Source organism: Haliotis rubra, unplaced genomic scaffold (assembly GCF_003918875.1).
Source record: "Haliotis rubra isolate DU_JTF1 unplaced genomic scaffold, ASM391887v1 Scf206, whole genome shotgun sequence".
Taxonomy (NCBI): domain Eukaryota; kingdom Metazoa; phylum Mollusca; class Gastropoda; order Lepetellida; family Haliotidae; genus Haliotis; species Haliotis rubra.
Window position 1 is genome coordinate 1,247,934 of NW_025766070.1, and position 23,047 is coordinate 1,270,980.

The 23,047-nt window shown below is 42.2% G+C and overlaps 1 protein-coding gene across 1 annotated transcript in view; it reads left to right on the forward strand.

Moving 5' to 3' along the window:
- Positions 1 to 366: 366 nt before the first annotated feature.
- LOC124276132 (kinesin-like protein KIF26B) overlaps positions 367 to 23,047 on the forward strand; it is a 205,052-nt gene continuing 182,371 nt past the window's right edge. Inside the window, 1 exon segment of the mRNA XM_046711803.1 lies at positions 367 to 1,725. Coding sequence (XP_046567759.1) covers positions 1,417 to 1,725 — 309 coding nt within the window. The 5' untranslated portion in view covers positions 367 to 1,416.

Genomic DNA, 23,047 nt, shown 5'->3' on the forward strand with positions numbered 1-23,047 from the left:
GTACCATGAGAAGATTTAATGCAGGTGGGAGTTCACTTGTATAGCATGTTGTTGTACATCTGCGAGCAGGCTAGGATTAGAGCTGGAGTCGAAGCCTATTGTCCTAGTACCTGTCACCATTCGATCGATTTCGTTCTTGAGTGACGCCTCTACACTTGTATACAGGTACGCGAGTAGACAATACCACTCGGACATGGCCGGACGTTGGTCAGTTTAGACAATGTATGCAGGAGCACGCACTGTAAGATTTATGTTCAACGCAGGAGTTAGGAATCAGTCAAGCGGTGTGCCATTATTCTAACAAAACACTAACTTGAGCACAGGCGGAAATATTGTATATGATGTTCCCCCGTGGCGGGTTGGAGAAAGTTCACGTACGGCGATCCTGCGGTATTAACTCGATCCGGACTTATAACTATGATTTTGTTCTTCGTTGAAGAGTTTAATGTGGCGAGAGTTAGTTGGCGTCGGTAACAGAACAGACCAGCTCGTGTTAAGGAAGGCATTTGATCTGAAGGTGTCCCGTGCTGAGATAGGACTAGCCGTTGAAGGTAAAATCTCGGACAGTGGCTCTCACACCTGTGAGCAGGTAGAGTAGAGGGACAAGTGCACTCTCCTCTAATCTCAGCAGATTCGGGTGCGAGTCGTATCATATCCGTCTCGGTGTCACTTTACACAATATTGGAGATTTGGGACAAGTGTTTTTCGTTTGATCTCTGTGTTGACCTGAGATGTGTTAACGGTATATCTCCCCTACCACAGATGGGTGATACTAGCGAAGATATATTATCTCGGAAAATGTACTGATACTTGTGTTGGATTACGCGCAGAAATTTCTGCAGTGGCGCTGGGACGATTGTTGTGGTGGAGCCACGCTGTTTCCCTTCCCAGACCGGGCGCGACACCCCAGTCTTTGTGGGTGACAGATCAGACCGACTGTGCATTGGTATGTTCACTTGAGAGCGAACGGGTAGCGTTACCTTCCACAGTGGTTGGGTAGTTGATTGTAGGTGTCTCCCGAGCCTGCATTGTTCTTTCCAGTCAATGATCATAGAGTTCAGAGCGAAACAATTGCATACGGAGAGTTCTCGCATGGCAGACTAGCTAACCGCAAGAGCTTTTGCTTTCTCCCTGTCACACACTTAGGAGTGGACCATACCGTCAGAGGGATTGCCAGGGGCACACTCCCCGTCTCCTTAAAGAAGCCATCCATGAGGATGAGGCTTGGTATAGTCTCTCGTCATTGCTTGTGCATCTGTTGTACAACGAGCCCATGGATCTCTACCGTTGATGTGTTATTGCACCAGAGGACGTCTATGGATTAAGTCAGATGGTGTCTGTGTTTCCAGCAGAAATACATTGGATCAACACGATAGTCTCCCGATTTGGATATACTACCTAATTGAATAACGCAAGATGGATATCATCAAAACGGATCCCGGGGTGTTTAAAAGAAAGTTAGCATCATCGCTGTATAGTCAGTACAACAAATGTACTTCTTCGGAGTCGGAATCCATGGCAAACAGACTTTCAGAGGAACTGGACATCGAGATGAGTCGTCTTCAGGACATGATGTCCTCTCTCGAGGAGCTTGACCAGGAACTGATGGAGGACCAGCTGAACCCAAGGACTATATCAAAGCTTGAAAACAAAAAGGATATGAAAGCAAGACAATCTAAAAGGGATACCGTTAAGCACCAAGTCAAAGGACGAAGCCTTCAACAGGTAAGAGACAATATGAGATCGTATTCTCAGACGTAGCTTAAAAGTAAATCTGAAACTTAAACTTTGGTCACTGAGCTATACAAACTCATGCATGAGGCATGGTCACTGAGTATTGACTTAACTCCTTATACTGTTTTCAGTATCTCGTTGCTGTTAGGTAAGATACTAAATGTTTCTTTGCATCTGTTTATCTTAAGGGTAGTGTTTGTAGTTTTTCAGTGCACAGACACACTGTCGCCAGAGCTATTGATTTTTTGGGAGCTGTTTCTGTCAGGTGTCTGTTTACTACCGGAGAGTTCTCTAGTCGTCAAGCCAGACAACTTTTTTTCAACTCGGAGGTGTTAGGAATATAATCAGATTCCTCACATTATGGTGGACCTTTTCTTCCTCGTGACAGTGGAGTGTCCGCCGTTATTGGATTTGGCACTCGTCTAATCAGCAACTAAACATTCTCATCGTAAGGAGCGTAATAAGCCCCATCCTTTGTGAGATTAATGTTATTTTCTTCCTTAAAATAATTCCTCTCACACGTAAATGTCCGGAATACGTAATTGCGCTTTAATACAAAATAAAAATTAACACTTTTTTGTTTTCTGTCTTGCATTTACATTATAAAAAACGTCTATTGAATGAAGCAACATGCCTTGCCTCTCACTACAGTTCGCTTACAATACAGCAGTAATTTAATTTTGAATCGAATGCAGTATTGAGAATTCCCTTAACCAACGAACCATACTGTTTAAGGCAGTGCTTGGAATTAAATTGGTATCCGTCTAACCTAGTAGATTGTGCCTGTCACTATACGGGAATGGTTTTCTGGGGTTCTGTTTGTAGATCAGCACTTTCCATACATACACTCAGACAGTGATCTGTTTATGAAGACAGGTCTTTTGCATGGGGGCATGCTGTTAATTTGAGCATTGTTGTCTGTGAGGCTCTTCTTAAAGAGTTTTTGGCATATTCTCCATTGCTTTTGGGAATAGATAGTTTATTAATGTTTTTTGAAATAATGCAGGGATATAGGTTATGTCACTGAAGGTTTATTATAGAAGCATGATATATCTTTATGGGGATATGACGTCGGTGTGTGTAATTTGATTTGATGGACATCACTCAGACGGTTTTAGCATGGGAACAGCAATTAAGAGTATGTACGCTGGAACACGAATCAATAACGCTGGTGATCACCGACCGATATTCACATGCGGGAACTGCAGTGAGAAACGCTGATGGTTATCAGGGAATGATTAAACTCGAGAGAAGTGAGTGAGTCGGGTTTGAAGCCATTATTGCATTAATGATAATATATTTATGATGACGATGGCGACAAAAACAACAATGATGGTGATGATAATAATTATGCCAAACAGCATCAAAAGGATATTTCTATTGCTGCTAGTGCTAATAAAAATAGCAATCATAATAATAATATTCATCGTCATCATCAAACAGTTCATAGGAGCAAGATTATTTTTGAGAAAACGAAACTATTATAATTGCTGCTACTGCTAATAATAGCAATTATCATCATTGTCGACGTCATCATCAACGTCATCATCAAACAGTTCATAGGAGCAAGATTATTTTGTATCGCGGCACGCACCTGTGACAATAACCTACTGTTTTGATTGTTTATAAACGTATTCCTTTCTATGTAAATTGGGACATAAAGCTGTCACATGGCGGACGCACTGCTACACATCTCCACGTCCCGGCCGGACGGTACCACGCACTGTATCAGCGCTTGCCACCAAGGGGCGTGCGGACGAGGTTACCCTGTAAGGCGGCCGCACAATCAAAGTGTCATCCTTTAGTAACTTGGCTAAAAAAATGAGGACAAGCCTCCCTGCAACCATCAACGTCTTCCCTGCGCCACCACACCGGACTATTACAGTGTGTCTGTTTTATGTGGATATCTGTTTCGATTCAGTAAAACCGCAATAACCATAGGCGATAAAACTTTGAAAGTCCAATCGATTGAACTTGAATGCAGCGTTACGTTAAAAGCTAAAAACCTATTCAGTGCGTTTGTTTCACACGAGGATAAAATTCAAGTTAAGCGTGTGATTCAATTTTGAATTGGATTCTATGTATTTCTTTCTATTACACAGATTATTTTCATGAGGATACCCTTACCGAATACCATTCATTCCAACTGTCAGTGTTATTTTTCTATACAATTTACAGGACACTAACTGATGCTTAGTTTGTGATACACATTGTCAGTTTGAAGCTATCGGGGAATCAGAGTAGGCTGATGTCCTGTGTGGCTGAGTTAAGTAACTTAATGTCTTTTCATGTTTTTCATACAAGTCAACAGGGATCGTGTTTAATGGACGGTGTCTATTCATATATTAAACCCGGGTTAGCTGCCGTAGAGGCATGAATAAAGCAGTAACTGTTCCCAGGGCAATGTGCATTGCTTGTTGTTTCTGAAACAAGCATCGTGTACATAGCATGACTTTGTTCATTTCATCTCCACTCGGGGATGCTTATGTGAAAGCTATAGGAACACAAAGTGTCATTCTTATTAATATGCACTGACAGTTTTACCACGCTGTGGCTTATGCAATCAATGTCTTTGTGAGTGAGTGAATTTATTTGTACGCCGATTTTAGCAATGTTCCAGCAATATCACGGCGGGGAACACCAGAAATGGGCTTCACGCATTGTACCCATGTGGGGAATCGAACCCAGGTCTTCGGCGTGACGAGCGAACGCTGGGGTAGCCATTAAGCTACCCCACCGCCCCTCTTTGTGAGTGAGTGAGTGGATCTTGGGTAGGTGGTTGAGTTAATGAGTGCGTGTGTGCATGTTTGTGTTGTGTGAGGGAATGAATGAGTTTTAGACACTTTCAACTGTATTCCAACATAAATGCATAGCGGCACAAGAAATGGGCTTCACATATAGTACTTATGAAGGAAATCGAACCCTGGGCTTCAGCGTTCCGAGCGAAAGCTTTAACCACTGGGCTACTCCACCTCCCCTCCGATACAGAAAATAAACAAACTAATGGATAACACGGAAGAGTGTTCAGGAGTTCCTGGAGGGAGTAGGTAGAGCAACCGTCCAGTCTTACCACAACGGGTGACGTAAAGGATGAGATTCTTATATTGTAACCTTATAGGAATTCGACCCCGGGTCTTCAGTCGGACGAGTCAGCGTTTCAACTTGGCTGTCTACAGCTCATTAGAACACCAATAACCCACACATATTATATGCACTTCTATTTGTTCGAGCAACTACAGTACAGAATCAAAAAGTAAATATTCCTGGCACATATAAAGTGGTACTTCTTGTACTGTTTACTAGTTTGTGTTAACTTGGGTATCCTGTTACTTCTAAATATATAGGCTGATTATAGCTTAGTCTACTAACATAGAGTGGTGCTACCTAATAGTCTTCAATATACTGTTGCAGTTCGACCATACATCCCTGAACCACCAACGTCTCCCCTGCTGTTATACTAGACAGTACTACCCAACATCGTAGACAGTATTACCCAACATCGTAGACAGTATTATCAACATCGTAGACAGTATTACCCAACATCGTAGACAGTATTACCCAACATCGTAGACAGTATTACCCAACATTGTAGAAAATGCAATGGCATCGATGTTCATCGAGACAATCCGACATTAAACAAAAACCTATCGATGATCTTTCGATAATCCGAACAGCAGAGCCAGGATCAACAGCTTGTCACTATATATATCTATGAGAACAGCAAAAATTTATACGGGCACACTAACAATTTGAAGGGAACGAATATTATTTAAGTCTTGATTTGACATTTGATTTCCCAATGAAGTTATTCTTAGTGTAGGTAGCTCCTTAAGTCATATCAGTATAGCTGACCTGTTTGTAATGGTTCAAACAGTGGGTATAATATCTGTCTTGTCTTAATAGAAAGTACAAGCGTAAACATTTGTTCGTCCAGCTTTAGCTGGGCTTGTTTGATATAGTGTCGGAGTTGTTGCATTAAGACCACGTCTGCAGGCTATGGACTGTCTCGGCAGGGTTTAGAGACAAATTGTATATTCCAAATGTCGTAGTGAGGAATGTGTGTCGTCAGCATTTGTTGATGGTCTTTCTCCTCGGGGCTCAACACTAATCGTGGGCATTCGTCAGCATTATCCCTATCCTTCAGTTGGGAGGGATGTGCGACTATAGGCACACGTTGCGCGTTTCAGGGAGATATATTGAGTGCTTACATTTGACTCTTGATGTAACGAATTCGAGGAACTTACGTCGTTATAATCGAGTCTAAAACAATCATGAAACCTCGTTAACATGAAGTCGAACTTGACATCAAATGAATGAATTTTTGTCGAAATAAACGTAGTTCGGTATCGAGTGTCGATATACGCCCATACTGTCAATGGGGGATTCAAGCGGGTATAGAAAGTTACAACGCTTTTAACGAGAAAATGTAGTCGAGTTAGTGAAGTTTAGTTTTGAGGATGATTGTTCACTTTATTATCTTTATTGCGGCTGACTATTTATTGTACCCGTATATTTATTGGTTCATTTAATTATTCAACAAAGTCGAATATTTGAATCATGTTGAAATTTGCACTTCAAAATAAAAACATTAGTGAGTTTAGTTTTACGCCGCTTTTAACAATATTCCAGCAATATTACGGCGGGGAACACCAGAAATGGTCTCCACATGTACCCATGTGGGGAATCGAACCCGGGTCTTCGGTGTGACGAGCGAACGCCATAAACGCTAGGCTATCCCATCGACCCCCACGTTAACGTTAACATACTGTATCGGGATAAGTCAGGTAACAGTACTTTGTTCACTTGAACCAATAGTTCGACACCCTGCTTTGTTATATCCCGATCAAATTGAATCATGATTATTTACAATAGTGGTATATCATCCATCCTCGATAATCTAGTGTGTTATATCTCTGCTTTGTTTTACGCTGGACCATTCGCTATCACAACGTCGCTCTCATGTTGCCGCCTTTGGGAGACACTCCGCTAATAATAGCTGTCCAATCAAATTCCATTCCTGAGCGAGAGACCTCCGTTGCCATGTCTCTGATAGGAAAGATGAAAATGACGTCAGTTCCCAAACGAAGCTTTTGTGTCGAACAGGTCCCGTCCCGTCATAACAGAACGGACATATAATAGCCTGGATATTCGAATAGGCATTTCCCCAAGTCAACGACGGTAACATTGTAGCGCAATGTTTACTTAGGACTTCGTCCACTATTGCTAAATATCTGGATATACCGTGCATCCGTGTTAATGTTATTGCGTGATTGAGTCATCGATACATTCAGTCTGTATGTAAATATGGGAAATGATAAAAAAATATATTCTAACCAATTTTGTTAGATGTGTCACGTGAGATGGTCTGTAGGTAATAAGCTTACCCCTTCCCGTATGTGACATTTATTTACGCCATTACATTTTAATCGGTTTCGTGACATCAAATATAAATTAGGTATCTTACGAACATGTCAAGGAAATGTTAAACTAACAACGAATATGACATTAAGTTTAGACTTGCAAATAGAGTCGTACAAAATTGATGGATTTTAAACACGATTCGACAAGGTAAAAAACTGTAATTGTATACTTTAGCCTGTTCTCTTTCCCTGTCGTTGTGCAACAAAAGAAATAATTCAAATCTGGTTTAAACTCATGGCATATGGGCAGGCTAATCATTTAGATAGGATTTGACAGATTAATCAACGCGGTTCTTCCTGGATTCAATTTCTTTTTGAAAAATTCTCTCGTGTTTGAAAGGCATGTTCAAGAAATTCAGGCATTATATCATTTTAAAAATTACAATATTGATTTTTTTCACGAAAAATAACTTGTGCTCATTTAATTGCCTGCTATGGCGGGTACATGCAAGTCATTCAGGGACTACAAGGCTAGATGGAAATTCAGACAAAACGTTACAAAACGCCCGAGGAACATTGCGGAAAAGTAACACGACGTCGGCCGGCTTGATCAGACGAACGTGTGTTATCAAACTCCGACCTCGAAAATGATATTTTTTCGCATGGGCGAAGATGAGATTAATTATTCCCCGAATATTTTGAAGCCTACTCTGACGGCAGAATTAAGCACGTGTCATGTAAATAATTAATACGGTTCAAGAAGATATAAAAGACGCGATTACCGGACAACGGTGAGAGTTGACTTCAGAGTCCTCTGTTGTCCGGTCTGGGCCAACTGTGTTAATAGAGCTGCCCCGAGGCCAAGACCACTTTACTTCATTACATATGACAAATTATTCATGGACGTAATCTCCTTCCCGATTAAATTGTTTTAGTGATTATATGACAAAATGTGGTGGTCAATCGCGCGTAATTGTAACCAAGGTGGTCTTTGATTCATGTCCATTTCTGTCATGATTGAAAATTACAAGAGTGCGACACTTCTGTTTCTGAGCGCATGGCCCTCCCCGATATCCCTGTGCGGACGCTTACGATACCAGTGCTCCATTAACACTGATGTTCTTTGTTTCAGTCGAACTGTTCTGTTAAACTCAAATTAGTTACTATCTGAAACACGAATAAATCAAGGTTAACTGTCTGACATAACTGATTAAGATCTTTTCCCCCACGTGTTGTATTTTTAAGACAATGGGTTGGAAACAGTGACCTGTACCCTTCGCTTCTGTGTTTTCAATATTTTTTATATTCTTTCAGAACTAATTAATTATTAAAGACTTGGAAAGATTACTGCGTGTCTCAATTCAACATTTTTATTTCATACGTTGTCATACCAACTCTACTCAATAGGCGTGTAATCCCTGGTGTTATTTATGCTTTTGGAGGGGGATGCTTTTAGAAAATTGAAAATTCATGAAAATTAAAACACGTGAAATAGACGTGGTTTGGGGAAACCATAATTTCAAGCACAAAGCAATTTTCTCAGTATTATCCCTTGACGACTTCCTCACGCCATCGTTCTCTGTTCCAACACGCCGTGTCTGTTGGGGGGTTGGGGGTCGATGGTGAGGGTGGGAGTCAAACCCATTGTCAAATCTGCCATCCTTCCCGACGGGGGACCCGGATCTCCTTCTCGCCCGGAGGGACAGGGTACTTAGCTTCCTTAACCCCCGTACCAAAACCAATTGGTTTCTTCTCATGTCCTACGAACCGAAGCCGAGATTAGCGCACGGTTAAATGTCCTGTTAATGTTTGTCTAGGGCCTGACTTTCTGATGATGTTTTAAATTCATGGTACGGTGTAAGGTTACCGATCTACCCGCTATGAACCCTGCTTATCTCAGCAAATAATGGATAGAGCCGTTTCTTGGGAATTATGCTTGGGATTCCTAACCACGTTAGAGTCACACCTCATAAGCGGCTGTATCAAAAGGGATGTCCTCGACGCATGAGAGTCTAAGAGCGAGAAGAGGACAAGAAGAGGGATATCACATTGACGTGCGGTATCCAGCTCACACCTTTCTGTTATGCCTCTACTATCAACCATCTCTTGTCCACTCAGTGGTAATGCGGGTGCTCCTAGCTTCGGGACACCATTCATTGAAAACGTAATGAGGCCTGACTCAAGCAGTTTAATCACAGATAGGGCAACTAGTTCCTTGTGCATTTAACAGATGCTAGGAGCCTAGAAGTCATCCTTTTGAAGCTCCCTAAACCACGACAGGCCTGGATCTGAATGTAGATTAGATGGGCGTCATCGGATGAATTTCCTTGAAGCTTTGGGTTTGTAATGCTCACCTTGAATGCAAACCTCCACTCTACGACATAGACATATCTTGACAGACCTACTGACCTGAGTACTTCGTTATCGGGAGCATCTCAGGCGCGAGATGTTGATTTGGATCCTCCGTTCATGTCTCGTGTTACTTTCATTCTCACTTTCAAGACCGCATGTTCTGATTATTTGCAATATCAGATTCACGACAGCTTGAATTAATCCTTTCGCTTTCAGTATCACCAGGCTTGTATGCTAAATGTAATACATTTATATAGCTCTAAAGTAACGAGGTTGTTCTTTATCATAGAAAGGACTTGGGGTAAACTGTTCTCACGCCAGCAACGAGAAATGTCAAATGTGCAGTTAAACACTGGACTTATTCGCGATTCCTTTCTGGAGAAATACATATCAGTTTTCGTCAAATATGTCTATCAGGTGTTTAACAATATAGCACAAATGAGTCAAAGAAAACAACCGGCTGAAATTCACACTGTTACAGGTATGCAACAAGGTTGTGTTCTCACCCCTATCGGATTAGTGTTGCACATACAATTTTAATGTCTATCGATGTTTACACTGTAAACTGATGTGATATGTGTCCATTGTCACGCCATGTTTATGTTCTAGCTATTTCAACACAGCAATAAAGGAAACAGTATAGTTATACATTGATTGTAAACGATAATCACACCGGTGCTCTGACCCTTCCTAAGTGTACAGGTAGGCCCACCTGGCACTGGGGTGAATGGCTGCATCAATTCCTTATACCATAACGACATGCCGTGTTAAATTGGAATGGGCAAGTGTATGGTGCTTCAAAGAGGCCGAAACATTTCATGTCCATTTAGCGTTCCAGGTCATCCGGTAACTTTGACAGAAACACGGATGTCCCGTTATTGGTCACTACAAACAAAGGTGTCGGGTTACCTCGCTGCTTAACAATCCATGCTCATTAGCAACAAGTGCGCATTGGCGCTGTTTGCTGTTTCCGAGTAACTTACGTGAGACCTAAAGCCACCGGAGTGGAAAGACAATCATTTGCTTTGCACCAAAGTTTAATTCAGCAAGCCGCTTTCAAATGACCCTGCACTAGGAGCTATTACCAGTCTCTAATCTGATACACTGCTAACACATGTTATATTTGGGATTACAATTTCTTTGTAAAGTACAGATTCCAGTACTTTTGTTGGGTTGAGTCCCATTCGGGATTCAAACCCACACCCTCAGAGTCAGGCACCTAATCGCCAGCACACAAAGTCTAGTCAAAGAAAGTGTAATCCCAAATATAACATATGTTACATTTACCACTTTCTAAATGGCATTGTGTATTTTCATGATACGCTGCTGTCCAGATACTGATTCCATCCAAGGTGTAGACGTCAGATAAATAATATGCCATGCTTAGTCAACTCATGCAAATCTTTGAAGGGCATTTAGAAGTGGAATGCATAAGAAAAGCAAGATTTATGGATGTCAACTTCTTTATTGTGAATAACACGACGTTTCGGAGCGTATGCTTGCTCCTTCACCTGATGAAGGAGCAAGCATGCACTCCGAAAATATGAAAGAGCAAGCATACTCTCCGAAACGTCGTGTTATTCACAATAAAGAAGTTGACTTCCATTAATCTTGCTTTTCTCAACTCATGCAAGTTTTACACATTATACTTTGACTTTATCCAAGATCGTAAAATATGTTTGACCAATTCCCAATCCGTGTTATTATACATAACCGGTTTTAAATATATGTCACGTGTTTGCTGTCTCCTAAATCTAATGAGGTCTGCGTCTTGTGTAATGTTAGCAACAATGGTTGACTGACTCTTAAGATGATGTAACCCATTCGCACAGTTAGGTGATAAATCCTATCCCTTATAAATATCTGCCATTGAAGATTCTTATGTAAAAGTGCCTTCTAACACCTTCCACGGGGTAGGTAGCCTAATGGTTAAGCGCTCGTAACGTTGAAGACCCGGGTTCCATTCCCCACATGGGTACAATGTGTTAAGCCCATTTCTGGTGTCCCCTCTCCTGATGTTGGAATATTGTTAAAAGCGGCATAAAACCACACTCACTCACTAACACCTTCCACACATTCCCCAGCCAGTGAAAATGAGTATCAATTTTACGTTGCAATGATTCGCTACAGAATATTCCGAGGAGGTACATGCGTAATATACCTGCATCTTTTATTGCCCTTGCATGTATGGGTGTTGCACCGTTAGATGCTAATCTGGAGGACGAGGATAGCCAGAGGGAAGTTGACAGACAGGGGATAAGACACGGCCAGGTCCTGACTTATACTCTTTCCGACAATGTTGATAATTACCGTGAATGTCACATATTTCATCCCCACCTAGACTATCGCATAGCACGGCCGATCACCGGCATTGTCTTGTGGATTTGCTACAAGCTTGAGGAGTGTCGGGATGGAGTTTATCCAAGATCGCTTTGAGGTGATATTGACTTACTTCCCTGTCTTTGGGAACTAACTTCCAGTCAGTTGTGCGGACGTTTATAGGTACTGCGGACTTTTATGTCTGTATTACTAAGGTTGTGTGGACGTTTGCGTCTGTATTACAAAGGTTCGGGCTGGACTAATGCTTAGTCTCTGAATATATATAGTTTTGATAGTAACAAACAAGCCCATTTAATTTGAAAAGGAGCCCCAGGGAGAACCTGAGGAAATCTAGACTTGCTTTATTTAGGGCTTTAGCACTGCAGAGAGAGCATGGCAGTAGAGAAAATAATGCGGTTCAGGGACTGTGAGACAGACTAGGTTCGGGCTTGTATTACTAAGGTTGTGCGGACGTTCAGGCCTGTATTACTTAGGTTGTGTGGACTTTGGTGTTTGTATTACAGAGATTGTGTGAATTATTGTGTCCGTATTACTAAGGTTGGTCTGACGTTTGTGTCTGTATTACTAAGGTTGGTCTGACGTTTGTGTCTGTATTACTAAGGCTGCGCCGATGTTTACTATCAGACGATCAGTAAGAGTTGCATTATAATTCTCAGGAGCGGCTGCTGAGTTTATGTCGGGCCAATATTTTGATATGAAAGCCTTATAGCGTGTTTTACTACTCTTGTTAACAAGGCAAGTTGGCAATAAAACCATATACCATTGACAAAGGCATATACTAGACGGTATATATGAATGGGTCGGAGGAATTTGGTTGGTTTCACAGGCTAAACCGTCGACCGTGACGTACGAGAGACAGCCATAAACGTGCGAGAGATAAGCCAGGACCACTTACATGTGACAAGCCCAGCTTTATTTGGCTCAAACTGACGACGCTGGCTAATTTAGATTTCCTGGATCAAATACTAGAAATATTACTGCTTTTGAAGATTTGGAACAGAACAGGTAGGGCCCTGACTTCTATCACCTTCCTACGCTCACAACTAACTGATGAGACATGATTTACTTCAATATCGCTGGCTATATGTCATTTTGTCAAATGGAAGTGTAGATCAAATACGTTATTTTCTCATACCTTCTGATCCATTTCTGGCTATGAAAGCACTGTCTTCGCCTTCAGCTGGTTCACAAAACACTGTCTTCTTTACCTGGGTCCTTCGGCTTGAATGACCGCTATCATTTGTCTACCATTAGTTCTAGATGCATCATGCTTGAGAGTTCAAGTCAATATATGCGTCTAAAAATACATGGCAACCAATGTCATTGGGTAATCACTGCAATGGGGTGTAATTGATTAATCTTTTCCAACTGTGATATTGATGAGCGAGGATGTTCTGTATCAACACTGTAGTGAGCACATCAAAGGGATCTCCTCCACATCAAACGGAATAAGTCTCAATCCGTTAGATTAATACATGGAGAGCATGTTGATTTGGACTAAGTTTCAACCTCGGGGCAATGTTATGGCATATTCTCAAATAGATATCTGTGTTCCACTAATGGCAATGGGTATTTGTGTTGTAAATGTCTTCCTACCAATACGACAGTTACGTGTCAGTTTCAGTATCGTAGTGATACATTTCAATCAATCATATTGCAATGTTAGGGGCGGTGGGGTAGCCTAGTGGTTAAAGCGTTCGCTCGTCACGCCAAAGACCCGGGTTCGATTTCCCACATGGGTACAATATGTGAAGCCCATTTCTGGTGTTCCCCGCCGTGATACTGATGGAATATTGCTAAAAGCGGGGTAAAACCATACTCACTCACTCACTCACTATTGCAATGTTAATACATAGATTTCATTAAGCACATATAAACAAATACTCATACGCTAAAGAAATGTCAGAATAGTGTTACCTTGTTGGGTAAAGTCAGTGTTCTATTTCTGTTCGAGTATTGTAGATAACGATGTTGGCAACATAATAGATGAGGCAAAGCTGGGATTAATCTCGAATATCATCAGTTTATACCCACATAAATCTTACTGAATCCATTCATACCTGCTGTGCCACCACCCACAACTAGGGGCGGACACATGCTGAAATTTCGTGTCAAAATGGCTGATTGATTATCAAATTTACAGCAACCATAGCAGCCGGATTTTGGCCAGAAAAGAGTCACGTGACCAGTGTCATGTGATGAGGATTAATATTTGTCAAATCATTGTTGAGTGAGGTAATTCTGATTTGATGACCTTTGATAAATGTTCCCGATAAAGTCGCTCCCCTGTGGTTTCCTTGGGCTAATATATGCAAGGGCTTTATGCCTGAATTTTGGAATGACACTCATTCAAAGCCACCACCATATCGAAGCGATATCGAAATACTTCCAAACACGTGATAATTGAAATCTTTTTAAAAATTCTATTGCTGCGATCAAAAATAGAAATCCCGTTCCCTAATATAAAGATATTGAACCGTTTAATGCCGTGTGAAGTTGCTCCATTGAAATCGGCCTATTTGTACCATGTTTTAAGGGGGGAATCTGCTGGGAAGACGTTTTCAACGGACGAATCAAGCCTTTAAGTAAACGTTTACCAGAGGACGTTCCTTTGAAAGAGACAAGATAGTTTTCGATCCAAAACAAGCTTTTTGAGTTCTTCAAGACTGGGATAAACTTCTTGATTAGCTATCGACAACGCGCGTCCAATTCCACGTTCGTCAAGGGGGACACGATAACGCCACTTGGTAGGGGGACACACGTAGTATTGTCCTCCTCGGGGGATGCTCAACTACACCAGCATCGACGATAGCAGATGCATTACGTGGACAAGAATCCTTCCAGTACTATTATACGCCCATCTTGAAACTGAGCAGCTCAATGATACGGCATGCAGGGAGAATGCAGCGGTTTGTGGCTTGGGGGACACGTTTTGTATACACAGGCATCCTTCACACATACACGTTGTTTTAAATAGAGACGTATGACATATCTATAGAGCGTTATGAGGGTAGCCCTGGGTCGATGATGGACTGGTTAGTGTTTTGACCTAATTTTGTTCATATTTTACCAGGGGCGGTTGGGTAGTCTTGTGGTTAAAGCGTTCGCTCGTCACGCCGAAAGCCCGGGTTCAATTCCCCACATAGGTAGAATGTGAAGCCCATTTCTGGTGTCCCCCGCCGTGATAATGCTGGAATATTGCTAAAAGCGACGTAAAACTAAACTCACTTACTGATAGTTTCCCATTTAACTCGCGGGTGTTGTACAAAGTAAAATAGCGTTATATAAGGCATGATGTTGTACATTTCATCCATTCTATCTGCTTGTATGTATATGGTGGTATTATAATAACCAGTTCCGCGTACCCAACGAAACATATTATTTTGACAACAAAAAGAGCAAAATAGCATAACTGACAAGTTAAATTTGCACTTTAAGAAAGTGCAAATATGATTACACAATGCCATTTAGAAAGTGGTCAAATGTAACATATGGGTTATATTTGGGATTACACTTTCTTACTAAAGTACAAATTCTAGTACTTTTTTGTACTTTACTAAGAAAGTACAAATTCTGAAAAAAGTGTAATCCCAAATATAACATATGTTACAAGTGCGCACAGTTGTCTTAGGTTAATGGCTCAAAACAAACAGGTAATAGATTAAGTTTGTAACAAAAGGTGTATATCGTGAGTTAAAACTTAACGCCACGCCGGCAATATCCTAGTCGTGACGAGACAAAATTGAACACTGATAACAAATATAGTTAGTACAAATTCCTGACGTCGAAGGACAGTACGGTAACTAAATTATAATGTAAATAAATAAGATTTTATTTGTAATGATATAAAGTTTAAAATCTCCTATAAACACCTACAGTGTTTTCCACCGAGAAGCGCCTAAACCATGAACTCATCTGAACCTTAGACACTTCAAACTTTGTAAATATTCTCGACATGGAAACCTACTAACATGGTGTCACTTTCCCATGCGTCTATTCTTCTGTTTCTCCCAGCAGGCAGTTGTGACATCTCTGGATAAATATTAGAAGTCAGCTCTAAATTGAACGGTAAACGCAGCAGCATCGCTTGTGTTTTCGTCAGTAGCCGCGCACAATACAGAGCCCCACAGTTGGGTCTCCAACGCTGAATGCTGTGTATATCTGATCTATATATCAATCAACGCCCTATTGTACGGCACCGGTAGGACTTCACTCCATGTCAGGTGATTGTCCTCATCACGTGATCAAGTGTCCTCGGCATTATTCCTGCTGTCAGTCGCAATCAAAGACTGTCAGGTGCCACCACTATTTAGCTGACGCCCATATTGTATTGCCCATTAGTCGAAGCTTCAAAACATGCTCAAGATGCTATTTCGAAGATTCGCCTTCATTCCTACCTCATAGTCATTGTTCTCATTCTATTAAGTCCGTCACAGTGTTTCTCGTAGTGGCTTCGACTGGTTTGCACAGCAATCGGGAGAGTCGCTTACAGGGCTGGGAAAACTCCATGAAAACGGATTCTTTTCATATTTTCACTCTCTCATTCTTTTTTTTTGTTTGAGCTATCGATTAGTGCCCCTTTTCGCTGTCAAACAATTGACCCTACCGGTGCTTCACTAATCAGACAGTTCTATGCCCATGCATGACACTCAACATTGAATGGTAAGCATGGGTCTCGTTAGCCTTTGTGGAAGAGTATATGCTAAGGATACTTAATGTCCAGGGTGTGGTTCAGCATACCTGGGTAAGGAAGAATGTATGATATTAAAGAGCAAGGTGAAACTTCTTACTATAGGGCCCCGTGTGATATGGCATTGTCAATAGCAAAGCAAGTAGAGGGAGCACGTCATTAAGGAAAGGAGAGGGAGAAAGGCACACTCGCGCATACACGCGCGTCTTCTGATGAGCGGAGTCTTAGCAAGGAAGCAATGACTTTAGGGCCAGTTCGCACCGACAGCGGCGAAAGAAGGATCGTGGTGTTGATTTATATGAAGCTGATCCGCGTTCCAGGGACATATCCGGGTACGGCCGGGACTTGGTTATTGGTGTGCGAGACTGGAGCGATGGGAGGTCAGTGCAGACGGTGTTATGGTGGGACATGGAAGACCGTAGCCTATTGAGATCGTATTGTGCGGACTGCTTGGCACTCTCCTAGCGGCTTTAGAGACGAGATCACGTCCATTGAACTGAGGCAGCGGGACAAAGCCATTGTCGTATGACCGGGTCTAAAGGCCGACACGGGCCAGTTGGGCTGAGAAACAGAGCGTTTACACGAGCCCGGCGTTTGACAAAAGAGGGGGACTTATTACACAGCCTTGTTCTATGCTACGCGCCTACTAATGGGGATCAATTCGGGCAAGGAGGTGATAGGGCGATGAAAAAAACGTCCCCAGCGGCTGTCCTTAGAGTGATAGCCCCATGATAATACTGAGATATGGAAGTGCATCTGCTCCGAGCGACAGACCGTGGCAAAGCCGTCGTGGTTTCTGCCAGGATCAAGATGCATCGGCGATCGTAGTTACGTTCAAGAACTGATACAGTGCACAGAATGCAGTGAACAACTCCTGGAGAAGGTGGACCCTTACTCGTTTCCTTCGTCGATATCGCGGCGATACCTGGCGTTCGGTTTTAATCGCCGCCATGAATCAGGTGAAGAATATCTCCTTTGATGTGCTGATACCTGTTATATTGGTGCCATATTTCGAGTATACCGGCCTCTGAACCCAACCTCGTCCAAACACCGGTCAACTTCTCCCGACTGATCTTGTATAAATCATCTGACGAATCCAACCTGGACTCCTATCTGATTGAGGAGATTTCTAATGTACGCGCTTGATCACCCAGCTTTGGATTACCGAATGACAGATAAAACAGCACAACAGTTCAATAATAACTTCAAGAAAAAGATGTGATTACATCTGGTCTGATCAAACTCTTTTGATGGCGACTTTGAAGTACTAATCTTGTAATCGCCCTGTGTGCGGACCCATTCTAGTAGCCCTTGGCTCTCAAAGACCGTGTGGAGTTGGACTAACATATTAGGCTCTTGCAAAGGTTGCCACTTCAGTAGATATGATCGTATTCATTGCAATGATTTATAGATGCAGACGATAAATTGTTTTCCTTTGAAAGCAGACGTATGGATTTTTGATAGTCTGTACATATAACAGACGACACGGATTTTTTTCCAAATCAAAGTGAACACGTTTAAGGCATGCCCCAACCTTAGCACTTTCGTGTTTTGGGCAGTCGATTAATTGTGATTTATTGCTGGAGGACGCGTCGTGTGTCGGATATATTACACATGAGGATACTCGTATAGAAGAGTATTGAAAAACGTCTGTTGTCAGGCAGCTATTATTTCTTGTCATTGGATTAGCAGTTTGTGTTCATAATGGGCAAATCGAGGGAAAATCTGTTGAAGGTAAGAAGCAATAATATATTATTTGTTGAACACGTCTTGTCGGTACCGTTAATGTTTCTTTTTATCGTGCATTAATATCCTTGTGACAGACTCGGAGCCAGCAGTTTGTGACCCCAGACGTTTTGTGATGATAATGCACCTGCTCAGGTTAATGTTCAGTATTACTATTTAGATATGAAATTATCTAATGGTGACATTAAACGTAATTATTTATCAAATATTACGTAGCGAGAGTAGACTGCCATTTTACAAGGACCGTCTCAGGACAGTGATGTATTGTGCAAGCAGCTTATTGTGTCGGCAATACATAAAGCATCAGGTAATAGTAAAGGCTTTGAAGAGCCCATAATATCATAATGACACTATAAGCTAGTACTTATAAGTTGTAAGGTGACTGTATCATGTGCTTCAAAGGGGACGTATGTATGTGCTATTGAAAATGTGGGTGGCATTGAGAAGACATGTGTACAATGTATAACTGTACAACCTGTACACATTTTCAGGTTCACATATGTACATCATTCTCTCTCTCTCTCTCTCATTATCTCATTCTCTCTCTCTGTGTGTCTCTCTCTCTCTTTCTCTCTCTCTCTCTCTCTCTCTCTCTCTCTCTCTCTCTCTCTCTCTCTCTCTCTCTCTCTCTCTCTCCATCCTGTTCCCTCTGCGCCTCTGGTCGTCTCTCCCTTTCTCACGACATCCGACTTTTAAGGAATATGGTTATGTGCAATTTCAAATGTTACTTTGAAGCTACTCATCTTGGTTACTTTTGGTACAACTTCTACCATACATTGCCATGTTAAGCTCTACTGCTGGTGTCTCGGTGTAACAGTTAAGGACATGTTGAAGGGCTGTTCATCATGCACTTGCGCCCAGTAGTCAGTCTGTCTCAAGTGTCACTGCGGTCGTTAGTTTCTATTGAGGGCTACTTGCAAACATACGCGAATATGCACATATGTCAAGCATGCACTCTATTAACTGGAATCGTATGCGCCAGTATGTCTGCGTGTGGCTTTGGGGATAACCGTAAAAAACCGGCGACCCCTTCAAACTGCCATGACAGAGGTGCCATAATTTGTCCGCAAGTATCACTCGATGGTGCTTACTCTGGGTCCACATGGAAACAATGAAAGTCCCCTCGGTTCCCAGATTGTGTATGACGAGAGGTGGCCGTGCTATTCTCAGACCCTAAAGCTCTGAAAGGAAAGGAATTGTCAAAAGCAGTTGCGACAGACGAACAGCTTGGACGCTTTCAGGAAGCGGGTCTTTTGAGGGAGACAATCAGTACACATTTGCCAGAGCAGTAAAAACATCAGATTTGATTATGCCAACAAATCTATTCACGAGCGGGAGTTAAACACTCTTGTAATCAAATAACAAGGGTCATCTTTGTGTTTTGCCAGTATCTCTGGTCGTCCTGAACGATAGGCGAAGGCACTTCTCGCCGAGACTACATGCCTCTCTCCTATCGTCTGTATGGAAGCACAAGGAGAAGGGGCGAATTGATTTTCACAATACAGGGCTAATTTTGTAATTTAATGTGGCGATATGATTATGCCCAAACAGCTTTCCGCGGTAACAGGGTCTTGTGCGCCTTCCCTATAGCAGAAACGGAATAATTCGGTTAGGATTGATGTTGTTAGTTCACAACCGTTCCTTCTTATTCCTGCTCAACCAACGCTCTTTCTTCCCGGCTTGGGTATCTCCGTTTCGTCTCGAGTTTCAGACAGCAATCTCTGAAAATTTATGAAGTCGGTTGGACACCTCAAATCCCGTTCCTTGTCGCGAGATCAAAAGTGCAAAAATCGCGAGACTCGATCAGTGTTGTTGAGCGCCAGCCAGGCGATTAGAGGGAACGAGACATTGCAGCAACCCTTAGCCTTTCCAATATCAGGTTTACTGTACACTTCGAGACTAGGTATCTTGATGAACAGCTGGGTCGTGGCTTTAGCTTGCTGTAAAGGTGGTTATACTTCCCTTTCATAACATCACACAGCTTCTGAGGGCGCTTCTTTGAGTGCGATACCTAGAGGTTTCAGGTCTATAGTGTCTCCATTAGCGTATCTTTTAACAAGCGAGTCCTTCTTTTTGAAAGGTAGAGACTAGTGATTACGTTGCTCAAATAAACTTACAAGCACCACCATGGTGCTTAGTAACAGCTGTTCAAACTTCCGTTATTTACTTCTCAAAAGAACTTGAAGACCTCCCGATCCTTTCATATTTTTAGTCAATCATCCGATTCTTTTATATGAAAGAGTCAGATGTGCTTTAACTTCATTGGCATTTGTTTGTTGTTTTGTTAGGGGAGTTGTATGTTTGTGTTACTTTGGTATCGTTCAAGTTCAGTACATTTGATTTATGAAATGCTTACTTTTCTATTTTTAATAAGCGATATTACCTGTTTATTTATTAATTTTAGTAAACCTTTGATTTATGAAAATCTGTTTTTGAATTAGCGATTTAATTAATTTATTTATTATTTTTTTATAAACCACAGGGTATCCATGGGATTAATACGTAGGTTCATCGTGTGGAATCCGAAGGAGGGTCAATTATATGCAGCTTATATTACTTGGTCTGGATTACGTATTTTGTGAAACGGCGAGAACACGGAAATACGAATTCCTATCATGACAGTAGCCCGGCTGAACTAGGTCCTTAACACCCACAAGCATGACTAGTCTGACAGTATCGATCCATGATCACACTAATCTAGAGGACTTGCCTGATCCTGTCCCAACCTCAGAGCATACTCACACATTGGCAGCTGTCAGACAAAATCATCATTCACTCGCTCACTCACCCATCTCCTCAACCCCTCACCCATTTACCCATTCACTCACTCACCCATCCACCCAACCAACCACTCACTCAGTCAGTCATCCAGAGGATACTCACACAGTGGTAGCTGTCAGACACAATCGTCACTCACTCACCTATCTACTCATTCCCTCACACATTTACCCACTCTCTCACTCACTCACCCACTCACTCATTCAGAGGATGCTAACACACTGACAGCTGTCAGACAAAATCATCATCACTCACTCGCTCACTCACCCATCTACTCAACCCCTCACCCATTTACCCACTCTCTCACCCACTCAACCACTCACTCACTCATTCAGAGGATGCTAACACATTGACAGCTGTCAGACAAAATCATCACTCACTCGCTCACTCACCAATCTACTCACCCATTTACCCACTCTCTCACCCACTCAAACCACTCACGCATCCAGAGGATAGTCACACATTGGCAGCTGTCAGACAAAATCGTCATTCACTCGCTCACTCACCCATCCAACCACCCCCTCACCCATTTACCCACTCACTCGCTCACTCACCAATCTACTCACCCATTTACCCAGAGGATCTCACACCCATCCACTCACTCATCCAGAGGATAGTCACTCATTGGCCACTCAACCCCTCACCCATTTACCCACCCACTCGCTCACTTACCAATCTACTCACCCATTTACCCACTCTCTCGCCCATCCACTCACTCATCCAGAGGATAGTCACACATTGGCAGCTGCCAGACAAAATCGTCATTCACTCGCTCACTCACCCCATCCAACCACACAACCACTCACTCATCCATAGGATAGTCACACATTGACAGCTGCCAGACCAAATCGTCATTCACTTCTCACTCACCAATTAGACACTCACTCACGCACGCACGCACGCACGCACGCACGCACGCACGCATTCACTCAATGGTCCACACACACAACCCAATTGAAACCCACCAGAGCATACGTTACCATTACCCGTCATATCTGTCTTTGTCATTTATTCTCAAAATGAAACCCTAACCCGGCAAAATGAACACCAGCGTTGCAATTCTTATAAATAAACATTGTGTGTGGGATTTTATAACCTATAGAGGCAAGTGAGCCCAAGCAGGCATTCGTTGTACAGCATGTATTCGAACATGAGTGGTTTTATCTATACCGCAGGTCAGCAGTTCAGAAAGTCTAGTGGGGAGGTTTTTATTCTGCTGTAACAAAAGTAATAAAGTTGACGATATGAGTAAGTATGTGAGCTTTGCAATGAACACAACTCTAAAATTGCGACGCGTCTACGTCCAATAAAACGCCATGGTCACGTAACGTGGTAACCTCGTCTTGAAATAAACGCTGCTTTTAGCATAGCAGTAACTGATAACGGGTTTAACGACGGCGTCTTAAAAGAACGTCTCACGACATGGTTACGTCACCAGCCGTTACCATCCAGCCTCGATGTGAAATTACTCCATGCACTGACGTTAGATTTGGACGTCCAATGCTATTTTGACGTTGCATAAATCTCTAAAGTAATAGGTATAACCACTTCTTGAGCCCACTTTGACGACAGTCGCCTCTACGCATGACTTTCACAATAACAAGATACACGTGGGTATCTTTAAGTGTGTTCATTATAGAAGTGTATTATCCTTGTGTCGTGCTGTCGAAGGGATGGGATGGTACGTCTGTTTGTTGTAGTTTACCTAAACTGTTATTCTCACGTATCTCTAATCTCGTCATATCTACAGCGCGGATGTCTACGAGTCTTAATGAAATGAGTTGGTGATTCAGCGGGTTCGTATAAAAGCAGCAACTAATTCACCAAAATAAAACGTGCAGAAGATTCAGTACCTTCATTTCACAATCAGTTGTTTTCATATAGACACCCTAATCATAGTATTTGACGCATAAATAACCCCTTTGAAGCACAACGAGTCAATTATTGCCAAAAATGTCATAAAACCCGAGGTGAGCTGTCCGCGTGGTTATATTTAGTTACCATGAAGTGTATGGAAAGGCCAGGGGAGCCTGAGAAAAAGAAGCAA